The 15,946-nt window shown below is 34.5% G+C and overlaps 3 protein-coding genes across 3 annotated transcripts; all 3 read left to right on the top strand.

The window, feature by feature from the left end:
- The first annotated feature begins 1,146 nt into the window (after window positions 1-1,146).
- LOC146957027 (Nucleic acid-binding, OB-fold-like protein) lies at window positions 1,147-4,664 on the top strand. The gene is made up of 5 exons (XM_085733530.1): window positions 1,147-1,396; window positions 1,497-1,660; window positions 2,756-2,840; window positions 2,954-3,035; window positions 4,291-4,664. Exons 1-5 carry the CDS (start codon window positions 1,232-1,234, stop codon window positions 4,380-4,382), a joined length of 588 nt encoding a protein of 195 aa, XP_085589656.1. The 5' UTR covers window positions 1,147-1,231; the 3' UTR covers window positions 4,383-4,664.
- A 140-nt stretch (window positions 4,665-4,804) lies between these two features.
- Window positions 4,805-9,344, top strand: LOC146957026 (LOW protein: ammonium transporter 1-like protein). Its single transcript, XM_085733525.1, has 10 exons — window positions 4,805-5,106; window positions 5,797-6,078; window positions 6,161-6,220; window positions 6,352-6,399; window positions 7,096-7,228; window positions 7,314-7,390; window positions 8,409-8,507; window positions 8,602-8,672; window positions 8,755-8,845; window positions 8,940-9,344. The coding sequence occupies exons 1-10, from the start codon at window positions 5,059-5,061 to the stop codon at window positions 9,048-9,050; spliced, it is 1,020 nt and encodes a 339-aa protein (XP_085589651.1). The 5' UTR covers window positions 4,805-5,058; the 3' UTR covers window positions 9,051-9,344.
- Window positions 9,345-12,379: 3,035 nt separating this feature from the next.
- On the top strand, window positions 12,380-14,698 carry LOC146957025 (ammonium transporter 1 member 2-like). Its single transcript, XM_085733520.1, has one exon. It carries the CDS (start codon window positions 12,754-12,756, stop codon window positions 14,311-14,313), a length of 1,560 nt encoding a protein of 519 aa, XP_085589646.1. The 5' UTR covers window positions 12,380-12,753; the 3' UTR covers window positions 14,314-14,698.
- The last annotated feature ends 1,248 nt before the right edge of the window (window positions 14,699-15,946 follow it).

Raw genomic sequence — 15,946 nt, 5'->3', positions numbered from 1 at the left:
AAATCTTAAAAAATAATGAAAAAATTCTGAAATTTTTTGAAAAATATGTATCGAAATTCTGAAAAATTCTCGAAAAATATGTATCGAAATTTCTGAAAAATATGTATCGAAATTCTAAAAAATATGGATAGAAATTCTGAAAAATTTTCGAAAATTATGTATCGAAATTCTGAAAAATTCTCGAAAAATATGTATCGGAATTCTGAAATTTCTGAAAAGTATGGATAGAAATTCTGAAAATTCTGAAAAATTTTCGAAAATTATGTATCGAAATTCTGAAAAATTCTCGAAAAATATGTATCGGAATTCTGAAATTTCTGAAAAATATGGATAGAAATTCTGAAAAATTTTTGAAAATTATGTATCGAAATTCTGAAAAATTCTCGAAAAATATGTATCGAAAATCTGAAATTTCTGAAAAATATGTATCGAAATTCTGGAAATTTTGAAAAATCTGTATCAAAATTTTACGAGATTTTTTAAATTTTTCCAGTATTTTTTTTATTTTTCCATATTTTTTCAGAATTTTTATAAATTTTTTTGAGATTTTTTAAATTTTTTTATATTTTTTCATTATTTTTTAAGATTTTTTCAGAATTTTTTAAGATTTTTTATAAATTTTCTAGATTTTTTTTATTTTTTAAGATTTTTTATTTGTTTTAAATTTTTTTTCTAGATTTTTTTTCATTTTTATTAATTTTTCAATTTTCCAGAATTTTTTTATTAATTTTCCGATTTTTTTATTATTTTTCATTTTTCCAGATTTTTTTAATATTTTTTTTCAATTTTTCCAGATTTTTTTTTATTAATTTTCGGATTTTTTTTAATTTTTTTTTTATTTTTCCAGAATTTTATAATTTTTTTTAATTTTTTTTTAAAAAAAATCGAAAATGCCACGTGTACCCCTATAAAAAAATGAAAAATAAAAAAATTACACAGTCATCCCTGCCACGTCAGCAGATTCTGCTGACTGGTTCAAGGAGGGATCAAAAGTGGAAGAATCTCAAATGACAGGGACAGAATCTAAACTTTTTTTTTTACAGGGACTAAAACCGGAAAGTGCCCAAATTACAGGGACCAAAAGGGGTATTAACCATTTTTAATATTACAAGGTTTAAAAAGGCCTGTTCATGAATGAAATTGACCAAAGGAGTGGAGTGAGTTAGTCAGCCCAAACGAAAATCAAAGTTTCATTTTATAGCGCCGAACAAGAGAATCTTCCTTCGCGTTAATGGAAGCAGAGCGAGACATGGTGACACCAGGAGAAGTAATAGGCAAAACCCACGACGTTAAAGCCGGAAGAGGAACATACACAGCAACTCACAACAACACAGTCTACGCTTCCTTAACTGGTTTCCGTCACACCATACCCCCCGCTTCGGATTCTCCTGACCAGGTTCGGCAATAGCTTTGGACTCCCATTCCTAGGGTTTCGTTTTCTTGATTACAATTTCGTTATAATTGTTGCTGAGTTTTTTGTTGTTTGTGATGTTCAGAGACCGATTGTTGAAGTAACTGGTCATAAAGCTCATGGACCTGTTCCTGAACCTGGATCTGTTGTTATTGTTAGGGTTACTAAAGTGATGACTAAAATTGCTGAAGCTGATATTATGTGTGTTGGTCAGAAGTCTGTTCGTGAAAAATTTACTGGCGTCATTAGGTATGCTATAATTTTACCATTGTTATTGCTCTGGAAAAAGTAGCTGAGGATAAGTTAGTCGATAGCAAATGAACTTATAACCGATAGCGAATGAATTAGCTGGTAACTGACTAGGGGGTTGGGTAGCTCAAATGGTTTGAGTTAAGAGAAAAGGAGTTGGAGATCCTGGTTCAAACCCGGACATGGAGTAAATTATTAATCTAACAAACTAACTACTAAGATTTGCCATTAAAAAAAAAAGTTATTTGATAACTGACGGTTTTGTAACCGCTAGCGGATGAAGTAGCTGGTGGCAGGTAGTTTTAAGTTTATAGTGGATAAGTTAGCTGAAGTGTTCGGTAAAATAAAATTAGCGGGGAAATTATATAATAAGTCGCCAGTTGTAGCTTTTAATTTTGTTTTGTATGATACATAGAAGATTAGCATGGCTGACACACACAAAAATTTTGTTTTGTAAAAATTATTCTAGACAAATGCTGTCTCTGGTTATTAGAAAGTTTAAATTCAAGTGACTTCAATGAAGTAACCGTTGCATGTAAACCCGTTACGCTGTTATGTTCTAATTTTACGATTTACTATGCATGGTGTATCTTTACAATTTACCCACCATTAGCCTGCATTTGATTAGCATTGGTAAAGTTCACTTAAAGTGGCTGGCAAAGTGGTGGTGCCTGGTTTTGAGTGGCCTTGTCTCCGCATTACATCAAACAAAGGTGCATATAATGCTTCACTGCGTCCTCAATTTGCAAAAAACCTATGTAAAGAACAATAATTTTTTTTTTCCTGATACGTTAATCTCTATGGATGCACACAGAGTTGCTATTCTTTCATAGATAATCTCTAGATTTGAAATTATCATTTGTTGTTTTAGAGGGACTTTAGCAATTACATTGAAAAAAAGGGAAGAAAAGGGTCGTAGGAATGCATTCAGTTAAATCTTGTCTGTTTGGTTAAACACTTGAGCTCACTTTCCTATAACTGTGCATGACTATCCTTATATCACAAATTTCACGTGTTTCATCATTTGGAATTATAATAATTATTCCTGTTTTCTGGTTTAAAATATTAGAGTATTCATTATTCTTATTTTGGCAGGCAGCAAGACGTTAGGGCAACTGAGATTGATAAAGTAGACATGCACTTGTCTTTTCGTCCTGGTGACATTGTTAAAGCTCTTGTGGTACTATTACTGCTTTAATAGTTTAACAAGTTGATTTCAAAACCCAGTTGCCCTCAAGTCAATTGGTTGCTACTTGAGTAACACTCTAACTTAACTCAATCTTTTTTTATCAGCTTTCCCTTGGAAATGCACGGGCTTACTTTCTGACAACTGCAAAAAATGAGCTTGGTGTTGTTTCGGCAGAAAGCACCGCTGGTGAGATTGTGTTCATATTGCGGGAATTTCACCCTCGTATATAATATATTTTTTATTTTTTATTTTGTTGCCAGTTCCCATTTTTTGTTACTGCTTGTTTATATGGACTTCTGCATTCTCTTGTCTAGTTGGTACTTGGTTGTGAGGAAGCAATGTTGTTAAATAGCGGCTGTAGTGCTATCGCATAGCGGAATTTGAACGAATCAATATTGTTTCGCAATACGCTATTTAGTGCTGGTACAAAATATTGTCAAATAGTGGCGTAGCACTGTTGCATAGAGGAATTTGAGCAAACCACTATTCCCCCCCAAGTCGATTCGCTAAATATTTATCATATATCTCTTATGCGATTTGAATTTCATCAATTTATCAGATATCAGTTAGCACTTAGCACAACAACACTCATTGAGGGAATATGTTGGTGAGATTGGGGTAGGCTTTGGAGTTTGGGGATTGCTATTTTAATTATAGCTTTGGACTGATGTGCTAATTTAAATTGGAATTTCAATCAGTCATGAATGAAAGAATGTAACTAGAGAGAGATAAGCTTGGATTTGTTTTATATTTTATTTGTTGTTAAGACACTAGAACTGATGTAAACTAATTTTACAGAGTAAGTTATTAGAGTTACGTGTGTTCAAGGGAGAGTGAGTTTGTTAAAGTTTGTTACACATCCTGCTTATAAACATGTATCATTAATGAGATCAATGAGGGAGTGGATTAGTTTACATCAGTTGAAGTGTAACACTTGTACTTTGGTCTAGGGACCTGGTTTGAATTTTAGGCCCGTTTGTGAAAATATTTTTTATTTTCATTTTCTAAAATATGTGTTTGTTTTAACTTGCTAATAAGAAGATGCGAGACTCTTGAAGTGAACCATCGTGATGGAGACAAAATGAAATGCTAGCTAGGAGTGATGCATTTCTGGAACTAATGAAACTTTTTTTTGGCATTTTCATTCTTTCCAAAAAATTATACATTGTTCACTTTAATAGTCTATTATCTCTTTGTGCAAGTTAAATTAACACAAGTTTTAAAAAAAGAAAATAGAAAATGTTAACGGGGCCTTAGCATGCACTGACAGGTAGGGGATTTTTGTACATTGGCTTATCAGGAAACACAACTGTTTAGTTTTAAGCTTATCTGACTTTGACACTCAATACAATGAAGTTTTATTTATCTTTTTTTCTTTTCCTACAAAGTATATATGGTCAAATTCATTTGTGCCTCAACCTATTGTACTTTCTGTATTTAGGTGCAACTTTGGTTCCAATAAGTTGGACTGAGATGCAGTGTCCACTATCCGGTCAAATTGAACAAAGAAAGGTTGCAAAGGTTGCAAGCTGACAACATGACTAAAGATCAAGCTGGAATCTGTTATCCCCTTGGGCTGAGAAGGTCTTTGTAGTTGTAGAAATCTACTAACATGCCTTGTTGTTAGAGTGAGAAATTATATCTAAAGCAGTTTTGTAGCCATACAAGAACACAGGCTTGCATTTTTTATTTTATTTTTTAAATTGCAATTTGTTTTACGTACAAAATAGCATGGGGGCATGATTTGATTTCAGTCATGTGAGCAGGATTTCATTTTTCAATTCTCCATTAATGTCACACGCTAATATTGTTTAATAGCACTGTAAAACACATCTTTTTTTCCAACTTAGAATGGAATTAGTTTTGTTTTCGTTCTAATGTAGTTCTCGAATTCAATGTGTCACATGTGTACTTCCCAAAATGCTGTGCAAATGGGATACATGTGGTAATCGGGATTTGAAGAGCAAGTTCAAATGCTTACGAGTATATCATTTTTTGGTATGCTATGACTATGATGTGAATCTATCATTTCATATAAATTATTAAAATTCCCGTTGCTAGTTCAGTCTAAGCTTATTGCATAGGTGGTGTCACTGCTGTGTAATGTAGTTCAACTTGTATGCTTTGTGGTTTTCAATCGGAGACTGATTTGCAGTGGTAGTTTTATCAAACTTGAGGTGCACTGTTTCATATTTCCTTTTCTAACTCGATGGCCGAGAATGATGGGGACAATGATGAATTTCATGACAATTTAAAGGTAAGGTGTGAAACGGTGGAGGAAGATTCATACTCCGCGCCTGAGATTTTTTAAGACCACATTGCATTTAGAACCTACTTCATGTTTCTAATGCAATGTTTCTAACGGCGAATTCTGTAGTTTCCTTCATGTTTGGCTATGTTGAGATTGGAAAGCAAGCCAACACTGCGAGCCTTAGCCCAATGCCATCAATAAAGCTCCAAATGTAGAACATAATCACTTTTCACATAGAAGAAATTTATTTATTTTACTTTGTTCTTCTGCACATAGACTCAAGCAATCGATTAAAGAATCAAACATGAATCAATATTATTATTTTTTTTGACAAACAAGAACCAAATACATTGAAGTTACGCGTTAAGGAACTTTTTATTTAGGAAGTTTGATCTAAAGAGTGAAAGAACATATAGTTTAGTAAAAATAGAAGATCGAAGATAATATCCTGATTGATATGATGATAGTTAAACAAAGGCATCATAAAAATAAAATTCTTCTCTCAAAATAAAAAAAGTTCTGTGTTTTTTTTTTAAAAAAAGTTCTGTGTTTTTTTTTCCTTAATAATTAAAAAAACACGTTTATGAACAAAAATTAAAAAAACACGTTATCTAGATTGGGATAAGTGACATGCAAATTTAACATTTTCTGTCTGAGTTTCAGTGGCTGACACAGTTTGTTGCATTGCATACACAGCTTCAATCAATCATGGTTGGAATGAAGACAATAATGGCTTCACCTTCTCTTCATTGTTTTCCTTCTCTCTCCAAATTCTGCTCTTTAACACCCACTCTTTCCCAACATCACACCCAATCATTCCCTTCCACAACTTCACTCAGATTCCCCCATACTACCACTTCTACCAATTTCAATACCATTTTTCTTCACAAACCTAACTCTCTGCGTTTTGCTCTAACAGAGTCCAATTCGCCTAATTCTACAGAACCTGACCCCAAAACACTTCTCCAACAAATTGCTGTAAGCCATTCATTTCCCATGTTTCATTTTTTTTTCTTCAAGTTTCCCAATTCACGAGTTTATGTGGGTTTTTACGTTGCAGGACAGTTTTGATCTTCCTCCTGATTACTTTGGAAAGTTTCCCAACGATCTTCGATTGGACGTAAGTGTAGTGCAATCCTGTGCACATTGTAACTTACCACTCAACATTTTTATGTAATAAGTTTCCAATAGTAACAAATAGCTAATTAACAATGTTCTTTTGCTTTGTAATCATGTATGTGATCTGTAAAGCTGAATGATGCTGCATTCGACCTTTCAAATGGACCTGTTTTGGATGAGGTTAGTGCTTGTCATTTTCGTATCTAGCACTGATACTTCATGTTGAAGGTGTGTCCGGTAGACACGTGTCTGTGTATCGGACACAGGCACATCACCACGATACACGTGGTTTATATTCAACCACTTTCATTTTTAATTTGAAATTATTATCGGTGTCTAGGTGTTAGTGTCATATTCATTCGATGTGTCTGTGTCTATGTGTTAGTGTCATGTTTAGTGTCTATGTGTTAGTGTCATGTTTAGTGTCGTCTGTCAATGCTTCGTAGTTTGCTACTTCCGATGCAAGCAAAATTTAGATTCCACTTAAGATTAACTGTTACAACTTACAATGATAATGGTTTTCCCTCCTTGATTTCCTGTAGAACTATCCAATTTCTGATATGGCAAGCAGCTATTTGCATCAAAACTAATAACTGCATGTTAACCAAATTAGCACTCTTAACTAACTTAACTAACTCAATTATTAGTTGTTATGCACCGATAAGGTGGTTTCATTTTCATGTATAGTTTTTCCTTCATTTGCAATCAATATGTTCATGTAAAATTAAATTGAAGCATCTGTTTACATGGATGTAACTTTGTGCTAATCCATTGATTTGCTTCTTAAAATTGACTATGCTATGTTTGTATGCTGTATTTCCAATTCTAAAATAGAATGGGTGTATTTGTTTAATGGGAATGAATATACTTTCTTAGTGCGGTAAAGAGTTAGGAGAGACATTGCTAAACCTATCTCGAGCATGGGAGACTGCCGATACATCATCCTCCCGCTTTTTAGCAGCGAAACTTCCTTTGATGGAGGCTAATTTGACAGGCACTGCCAAATCAGGTAAATGTAAATCCATGAGAAAACTCTTCTTTGAAAATTATGTGGGATTTAGCTTGAAGATGTCTTTGTTACTTTTGCTTCTTAGCACTTGGAAGGCGTTTGGTATCTGCTGGAAAAAGGTTTCAGTCAATGGGACAGTATGGCCAAGGTGAGACACAAAAGGTATTTACACTACTTAATATGTGTTGGTGGTTCTCTAGCTTCTTTGAAGTTAATGAAATGAGAAAATGATTGACATTTTTGGGGAAATAACTAACTGATATCCGAATAGAGTGAAGGTGGATTCTGCTCTTTTGTTGTATTTCATTTTAATCATTTAACTAGAGTCGGTTTGAACAAATTTTTCAACAAGTGCATAGAGGAAAAGGAAAGTTAAATAATCATTCAATGACCACAAGTTTTCTAAATAGTAGCTTTTCACAGAAGTTGAAATAAGCTTCTATAATCAACTTTTTCAGAAGCTCTCTCATTTAGCTTTTCTGTACATTAAAGTTTTTTTTTTATTAGTTAAGAAATTTACTTAGCTTAGTTGAGAGCCACTTGTAAGTTAGAAACTAATTCAAACTAGGTCCTAATCTTGTTTGCTACAGGGTCATTTACCCTCTACGGTAAGAGTTTAGCATCTGTTACAACTTTTTTTCTTCTTTGAAAACATGTATTATAGTGAAACAAACTTACGATGTCAAGTTGTTATTAGGTTCAAACGCGGAAACTAATGAACCGTAAAAGTTGTGTATAATCACTTTTTTTTTGTTATCTTTTCTTTGTAGCTTAATGTGTGATTACTCAATTTTAGAACATCAACAAAAAAAATCCTAATTGAAGCGTATCGATTTCAGACTATGGTTAGTGGTTTCCAAAATGCACCCAAAAAAAACAGGGCTCGCAGTTTCTACATCCATACCAGCCTTTTATTTAATTGACGAGAAACATTTTACATTACTGGGCCATGAATGCCAAACATAACATGCTTCTGCAGTGACTAATTGTTAACACAGAGCAATCAATTTTCTGGCTATTCATTGGAATTTTCAAGTCAGTTGTTTTTATAATTACTATCACCTATTACCTTTGTGCACAATAAAACATGGCTAAAGAGTTAAATTTATTCGAAGAGTCAATGTTGCCATATTTGAAATGGTGATTTTTATCTAACATTGGCATGTGGAAATGTTTATAGATCGCAAAAGCAATGATTGAGGCTGGGAGAGCTCTATCTGCTAGTTCAACCTCTTCAGTAATAGATGAACAACCCAAAGAGAAAAATAAGACTCTGAAGGTTCGTAACTAATCTGTATCTGTTTAGCGGAAGTTTATTGTAGTGCAAAACTACTGTGATTCAGCAAAATCAGTAACCTGGTTGCCAATTGCAGTTTGGAGCACTGCAGGTTGAAATTACACCCACTAAAGCAAATATTGGGGCCGCAATTGCATTTGTTTTTGGGTATGTTTTCCATGTTAAATTTTTTTTTTTCAGTAAGGATTGAGACCGAGAAAACTTAATTTTTCGCTAAACTTTGAAATAGGATTCTTACATGGGAGATAGCTCAAGGAATTCAAAACACTCCGGAGAGTTCTTTGCAGTATGCAAATGACAATGCTTTGATGCTTGCTAAGGTGCTTTGAAATAACTTCTCACTCACAGCACCTCAACTTGCTTTTGTTAACTACCGATTTCTGATGCCTTAAATGTATAATTATTTGGCTGCAGTCTTTGAGGGGAACATTGCTTACTATTTTTTACGGCTCCACGTTGTTGTCCGCACTTACTTCAGGGGGGCTTGTTTTACTTGGTATACAGCTCAAATCAGAGAAAAATTGAGCTTTATGTCTGCTTCGTTTGCTCAATTTTGCTTGTAAATGGTGGAGTAGCTGCACAGTGTAAGTTTGTAAGTATTAGTATTCAACCATAATGAAGTACCAAACTCATGACATAATTGGCAATCAATGTTCGTAGTAGCAATATTTTTGTTTAATGTTGCTCTGATCATCCAGATTTGTCGAGTTTCTTTCATCTTTCCCGCCAATATTCTAATGTTAAAACTATGTCATGTAAATAGACAAATTCAGTTTTAAATTTCTTATGGATGGAGTGATGAGTGTAGTTCACGAGTTATGTTTTCTTTGTAAAGGGAGTTTTTATTTTTGAGGCAAGGGGAGTTGGGTTGTTTATTATCGGCAAGAAAAACAGACCCTTTATTGTATTATCATATTCTATGTTTGCCTAATTAGGAAAATTAGGAATACATAGTGTCTTGTATTTAGAGTTGAGCCTTCGCCCAATCCTCTCATTTCTCCAACTCAGAATTTAGCAGTCACAGTTAGGAATTCTGTTAGAAGTTGGTTACATCTAGCTGTACTATAAAGACACCACTGTACTCTTATGTAAATCAGAATGGAATATACAAAATTCTCTCAGATTCGACTCTCTTGAATCCTATCTCTTTCCTTGACTTTCTGTGCATTTCAGTTTCTATTAAGGAAATATCTGTATCCCTTTGCTGATTAATTCAATTGTCTCAAACACAAGTTATATCAGACAATTGAATTAATCAGCAAAGGGATACAGATATTTCCAAACATTCACAAGTAAAGGTTTGAGACATTTATAACTTTATCTAATTGAAGTACAGGTAAAAAAACTATAGGTGTTATGTTTAATTTACAAAACATTTTCATAATCAGTTATAAGTATAATGCTTTGCTTATAGTATGTTTGTATGCTTTCGGTTTAGCATTTACAATTTTTTTGAGTAAATTAGTTACTGCGCACAGAATTGTTTCTCTGTCGTCTCAAGTGTAATATATTCTGTTTAGATGATGACAGTACTATAGTAGGATCAATGTCGGTATCAAAAGATATCTGACTAAATAAATGGATGGGGTGCTGTAAAGATAAATAAATGGATGTGGAGCAGGTAATTTGTGGATCTTATATGAGGTAAATAGGTTCGATACTGTAATAAAATGTACAGGTAAATTAACGATAGCTCTAAGTTAGATAAATAATTATGAATACTGTTTAATTTTCCCCAATTTTGTCTTGCCATGTATGGAGCTATGATAGATTAGCAGTTAGGTTAAGGTGACACCATATTTTTGGAACTTACTGCAGTTTCTGCATTCATTAGGTGAAGACTTTTCCAGATGTTACACCTTACAATTGAATAATTGATGAATATTTTTCCTTTTCCTTGTTGCTGCATATTGTGGAATGGACCACACACTGCGGCAACTTGGCCATGCAATGCATCCCAAAATTGCTTTTATTTTATTTTTCATTCAAGTTTCTTATGCTTAATTTTCTGCAAAGTTATATAATACACTTGTAATGGTAGTTGTCATTTGATCAAGCTCGACGCAGCTATTTTCAAGATCCTTGTTTAAATTTTGGTCACATATTGATCCATGTTTATAATATATGAAAGTCTACTCTGCCTAAATGTACTATGTGCATTATTTTTAGGTTTGGGAGGTAGATAGGAATTTGAAAAAGGCATAAAAAAAGTAAGGGAGACATCAATACATGATTTTAACCAATCATCAAGAGTAGCGTACTCTTGTTTTTTAAGGGAATCTGCCAAATACACCAAAATAATGTAATAATAGTGACATAGTTCACAGTTTCCTACACATATAATTTAACGAAGAATCTTGAATTTGATGACGAGAGTCTAAAAAAACACTTTGTTTTTCAAGACTTACCAAACAAATAAGAATGTCAAGCTGATGTACGATTCCACAATTTATAAATTTGGATTTTTTTTTTGTTGAAATATAAGTAAGAAATACCTAATTATGGTTCGAGTTCAACCTCTCTTCTTCTGTAAGTTGGATATTTTAATGGTTCCAGTGTCCATAGCATCACAGAAAGGGCAATCCTGTAGTAAATAAATTATTTAATAATCACCAAAGGTTGCATATTTCCCTTTCACCTCCTTCTCTTTATTTTGTCAACTTCTAGAGTTTTTCCTATATGACTATATGTTATAGGTATAAAGTATCCACGTACCACCGTTTAGTAGTGATTAATTATTGTCGGAACTTGTTGGACACACAAGTTTAAGATCTTATTGCTACATTACTAATAGATAGTCCGCGGGTACGTGGTTGAGGAGTTTACCATGGCCATTCAGATAAATCATTGTTGACATATTTAAGCAGAAAACATATTTTTACTGTTTGTTGTAAGTGGTTAGAATGCACTCCTTGTTTTAAGCCGATTTTGTACGGATGAGTTAGACCCCAAATTTCAACATGGTATCCGAGCCTATCCTAGATATATCGTTGGACTTCCCACTCTAAATATAACTTTAAATTGATTTCAAAATAAATTTTTCTTTTGGTTAACGGATTTAAGCAGGTTCTCCATAACTATTTTGGAGGAGTAATTCTCTTTCACCGGTGGAAGATCTCAAATTAGAAATGTTTTACCTATGACATACAATACCCCAAGTAGAAATGGTAATATAGGAGCCTGAAGATTGACATAAGCAAAATACTTGTATATATAAATTCGATATATGATAGAGTTATTGGAACTTTCTAAAATAAAAATACTACATCCGACTAAGAGAAAGTTTGGTCAATAAAATTTGATGTATTACTTCTATGCATCACTTTCTAAAATACTGCCGTTGTATATTATATAGAAATTAGCGTCTTCAATTTGCCACAACTTAAACATTCATAAACACTTCTACATATGTGGACTAAACTTACACAACATGTGGTAAGCACTTTTCTTACTGGGGAGGAGATTGTCTCCAGTTTTTTTCTCTCATGTGTAATCTAAGCCCTCCATTAACCCTCTATTAAATAGGTGAGAGAGTGTTTTTGTAACAATAAAAAGGAGAGAGAGTATAATCAAAGGTGGATAGTTAAACACTGTAGAAAACTGGAGGTATCTCCACTGGAGAGGATCCACTCCCTTTCTTACTGTTACTCACAAAGAGTCTGTTCTATTTTACGAGATTTTAGTTTTTCATACCATTTAAAATTATTGGCCACACTTATATGCTAGAGTAGGAATGGTACTACAATTCTACCGAACGTTTATCCAAAATATTTGGTATTACAACCAAATATTTATTTAAAATAATATAACAACAATGATATGGTTGCATTTTAGTGGCATTATTGCACACAAGTAAACTATACAAAACTACACAAAGGTAGGACACAGAAATGAGGAAATGACAAGTAATGAGGAGGACAGAACAAGTTCTTTTAACCCCAAAAGTACTATCGATCATTGATGATTCATTCCACACTTAAAATATATTCTTTCTGTTGTTCTGAAAACCACTAAAAATAGGCACAAACAAACAAAACAAAAATAACCACAAAAAATAGTTGAGGCTATAAAGAGATAAAAACTTTGAACCCTACTCTATCATTATAAAATGGATGGCATAGAATAGATAGCTTCCACTCCACCATATCTGTTCATATTCACTTCAAAAATCACACTATACTCATCACTTGTGTCCATTTCTACATTCACTCTCACTCACTCTACGCATATGGCTTCTCTATCTTGCTCAGCCACAGACCTCGCCCCACTCCTCACCACCGCTGCAAACGCTACAGCCGTTGCAGACTACCTATGCACCCAATTCAACACCATCTCAAATAAACTCAGTGACACCACCTATGCAATAGACAACACCTACCTTCTCTTCTCAGCTTATTTAGTCTTCGCCATGCAGCTTGGTTTCGCCATGCTCTGTGCCGGCTCTGTTCGAGCCAAAAACACCATGAACATCATGCTCACCAATGTCCTTGACGCTGCCGCCGGTGGCCTCTCCTACTATCTCTTCGGCTTCGCTTTCGCCTTTGGAGCACCCTCCAACGGCTTCATCGGCCGCCACTTTTTTGGTCTAAGGGATTACCCTTCACCTTCCGGTGACTACAGCTTCTTTCTCTACCAATGGGCCTTCGCCATCGCAGCTGCCGGTATCACCAGTGGCTCCATTGCAGAGAGAACCCAATTCGTGGCATATCTCATATATTCTTCTTTCTTAACCGGTTTTGTTTACCCCATCGTTTCGCATTGGGTTTGGTCTGCCGATGGTTGGGCCAGCCCAACGCGAACCGATGGTGATGTTTTATTTGGGTCCGGTGTTATTGACTTTGCCGGTTCAGGTGTGGTTCATATGGTGGGTGGAATAGCAGGGTTATGGGGGGCATTTATAGAAGGTCCTAGAATAGGGCGGTTCGACCAGACAGGCCGGTCTGTTGCATTGAAAGGACATAGCGCGTCGTTGGTGGTGTTGGGTTCTTTTTTATTATGGTTCGGTTGGTACGGGTTCAACCCCGGTTCATTTTTAACAATTGCAAAAAGCTATGGAAATATGAGTAACAAAAGGAATTATTATGGTCAATGGAGTGCTATTGGAAGAACAGGTGTCACAACGACATTGGCTGGATGCACTGCAGCTTTAACAACTTTGTTCAGTAAACGGTTATTAGTTGGACATTGGAACGTGATTGACGTGTGTAACGGTTTACTTGGCGGTTTTGCTGCTATAACTGCAGGTTGTTCTGTTGTGGAACCATGGGCCGCGATTGTGTGTGGGTTTGTTGCGGCGTGGGTTTTGATTGGGCTTAATAAATTGGCGATTAAGGTGAAGTATGATGATCCATTAGAGGCTGCGCAGTTACATGGAGGGTGTGGCGCATGGGGGGTGTTGTTTACGGGATTGTTTGCAAAGGGGGAGTATGTTGATGAGATTTATGGGACCGGGAGGCCGTATGGATTGTTGATGGGTGGTGGAGGGAGGTTGTTTGCGGCGCAGGTGGTTGAGGTGTTGGTTATTTGTGGGTGGGTTACCGTCACAATGGTGCCGTTATTTTATGGGCTGAATAAGATGAAATTGTTGAGGATATCGAGGGATGATGAGACTGCAGGGATGGACTTGACAAGACATGGTGGGTTTGCTTATGCGTATCATGACGAGGAAGATGACGAGTCTATTAGGAAATTAGGGTTTATAATGGGTAGGATTGAGCCGGCCACGAGTGTGTCTCCCTCTGCCACCGGACACGATACACCGGTGCCAATCAGTGCACCTTCAGTGTGATATCATCACGATTCACTCCTATGATCATAGACTTTTATTTAGACACTTTTAAAATTTCTACATCTCATTTTATCTCTATCTCTCTTCTTATCACACCATTAACCAATCACATCTATCTATTTACACACCCTCCCTCTCTCAATGTGTAGATAATAGATTGGTTTTGGGGGTCTACAAATCATTTTGGGTTGTTCATGTAATCAGCTAGTACCTAGCTTGATAATATGTATATATTCGTAGACATGGTCCATTTATAATTTAAGCATGAAGGAATCATGGAAGAAACAAGTGTGGTCAACGCTCTGTTCTTGGTCATATCATATGAACTAGAATGGAATGCCTTTCTTATGTTAAACATAGTTTGGTGATTAAAATTGTGATAAAACAAGTGTACATGTGTGATAAATTATGCAACATATATAAGCGATGTCTGAAAATTTTGGCCGTTAGATCGATAGTGTAAAATGGAATTGGAATTAGAGTATCAAGTACTGTTTGGCCTTTTTTTTTTCTTCTTCTGCTTCTCTACATTTTTAAGGAGAAGGTATGCCAAACCAGAGTCACATAATTCGCTCTCCTCCCTGGAGAACCGCGAATCAGTTCGTCCGTACCAATTCGCGGTACTTTCACGTACCAATTCATCAAAATTTGTTGTTTAATTCTCCTGAATGGCGAACCGGTGTAAAGATGGAAGCCATGGCAGAACAAACGGTGGAAAGTAGGCTTTTTGAGTCAGGAAGATGAAGCGGTCCATAGAGTGATAGAAGAAAGGTCATTATAGCAATTAATGATGAGAAAAAGAATCAAAAAGTGTCTACACAACACACTTTCAAATGCTTTGGTAAAGGAAAAACTCTCTCCACGTGATCTTTACCTTGGGAAAGTAAAATAAAATTAAAAAATAGATAGCTATTTCTATTTCTTTTTATTGTTTAATACATTAATTTGTAATTTCATTGTTTAATTAAATAAAAAAATTGTTGATAGTATAATTATTAGTATAACATACTTATATTACGAACCCGAGCGTACCGACTCTGTATACCCTTTGACGTACCGAATACTTGGTAGATTGCGAACGCGTACCCGTATCACGTACCAAACGAATTGCGAATCTGGTGACTATGTGCCAAACACAATATCAATTAAGTACTTACTAAAAAAAGTATTTTTTTTTAGGATGCATAAAATTGAATGGAATGGGGTTTGACCAAAAGTTGTTGAATGCTACTTTAGAACTACTTGTTTGTAACAAACTATACATATCTTTTGGACAAGACATATTATAACAAACTATGCATATCTTTTTCTTATTAAAAAAAACAATACGTATATTTTTCATATTTTTCAATGATACCAACAATGTAACAAATATAATATTATATAATGTAAATTCTTATATTTTTGAATGACACAAAAAATGTAGTATTCTTATAACTAAATTTGTCATAGGGTATAATTGGAAATGAAAAAACCAACTATTAGATTCAAAGCCTTGTACAATATTTTGCCAAACAACTTTTAACTTAAAAATAGCTGTAAAACTAAAAATAATAAAGTAATCAAACAACTTTAACTTCTTTCTTAAAACCCTTAATTTTAACTTTGTTTTAAAGTAGCTTTTAGACTGTAA

The sequence above is a fragment of the Medicago sativa genome, chromosome 1 (genome assembly GCF_051527215.1).
Source record: "Medicago sativa cultivar Bolivia chromosome 1, Bolivia_mono, whole genome shotgun sequence".
Taxonomy (NCBI): domain Eukaryota; kingdom Viridiplantae; phylum Streptophyta; class Magnoliopsida; order Fabales; family Fabaceae; genus Medicago; species Medicago sativa.
Note: the sequence above shows the minus strand (reverse complement) of the source record. Positions and strands in the feature narration are given on the sequence as shown.

Excerpts from the sequence above, each read along its gene's own strand:
- LOC146957027 (XM_085733530.1), top strand. The coding sequence starts at position 1,232 with ATGGAAGCAGAGCGAGACATGGTGACACCAGGAGAAGTAATAGGCAAA. Across the intron at positions 2,841-2,953 it reads ACATTGTTAAAGCTCTTGTG|CTTTCCCTTGGAAATGCACG; the intron begins GTACTATTACTG and ends TTTTTTTATCAG. Across the intron at positions 3,036-4,290 it reads TTCGGCAGAAAGCACCGCTG|GTGCAACTTTGGTTCCAATA; the intron begins GTGAGATTGTGT and ends TTCTGTATTTAG.
- LOC146957025 (XM_085733520.1), top strand. The coding sequence starts at position 12,754 with ATGGCTTCTCTATCTTGCTCAGCCACAGACCTCGCCCCACTCCTCACC.
- LOC146957026 (XM_085733525.1), top strand. The coding sequence starts at position 5,059 with ATGGCCGAGAATGATGGGGACAATGATGAATTTCATGACAATTTAAAG. Across the intron at positions 6,221-6,351 it reads CCAACGATCTTCGATTGGAC|CTGAATGATGCTGCATTCGA; the intron begins GTAAGTGTAGTG and ends TGATCTGTAAAG. Across the intron at positions 8,673-8,754 it reads GCAATTGCATTTGTTTTTGG|GATTCTTACATGGGAGATAG; the intron begins GTATGTTTTCCA and ends ACTTTGAAATAG.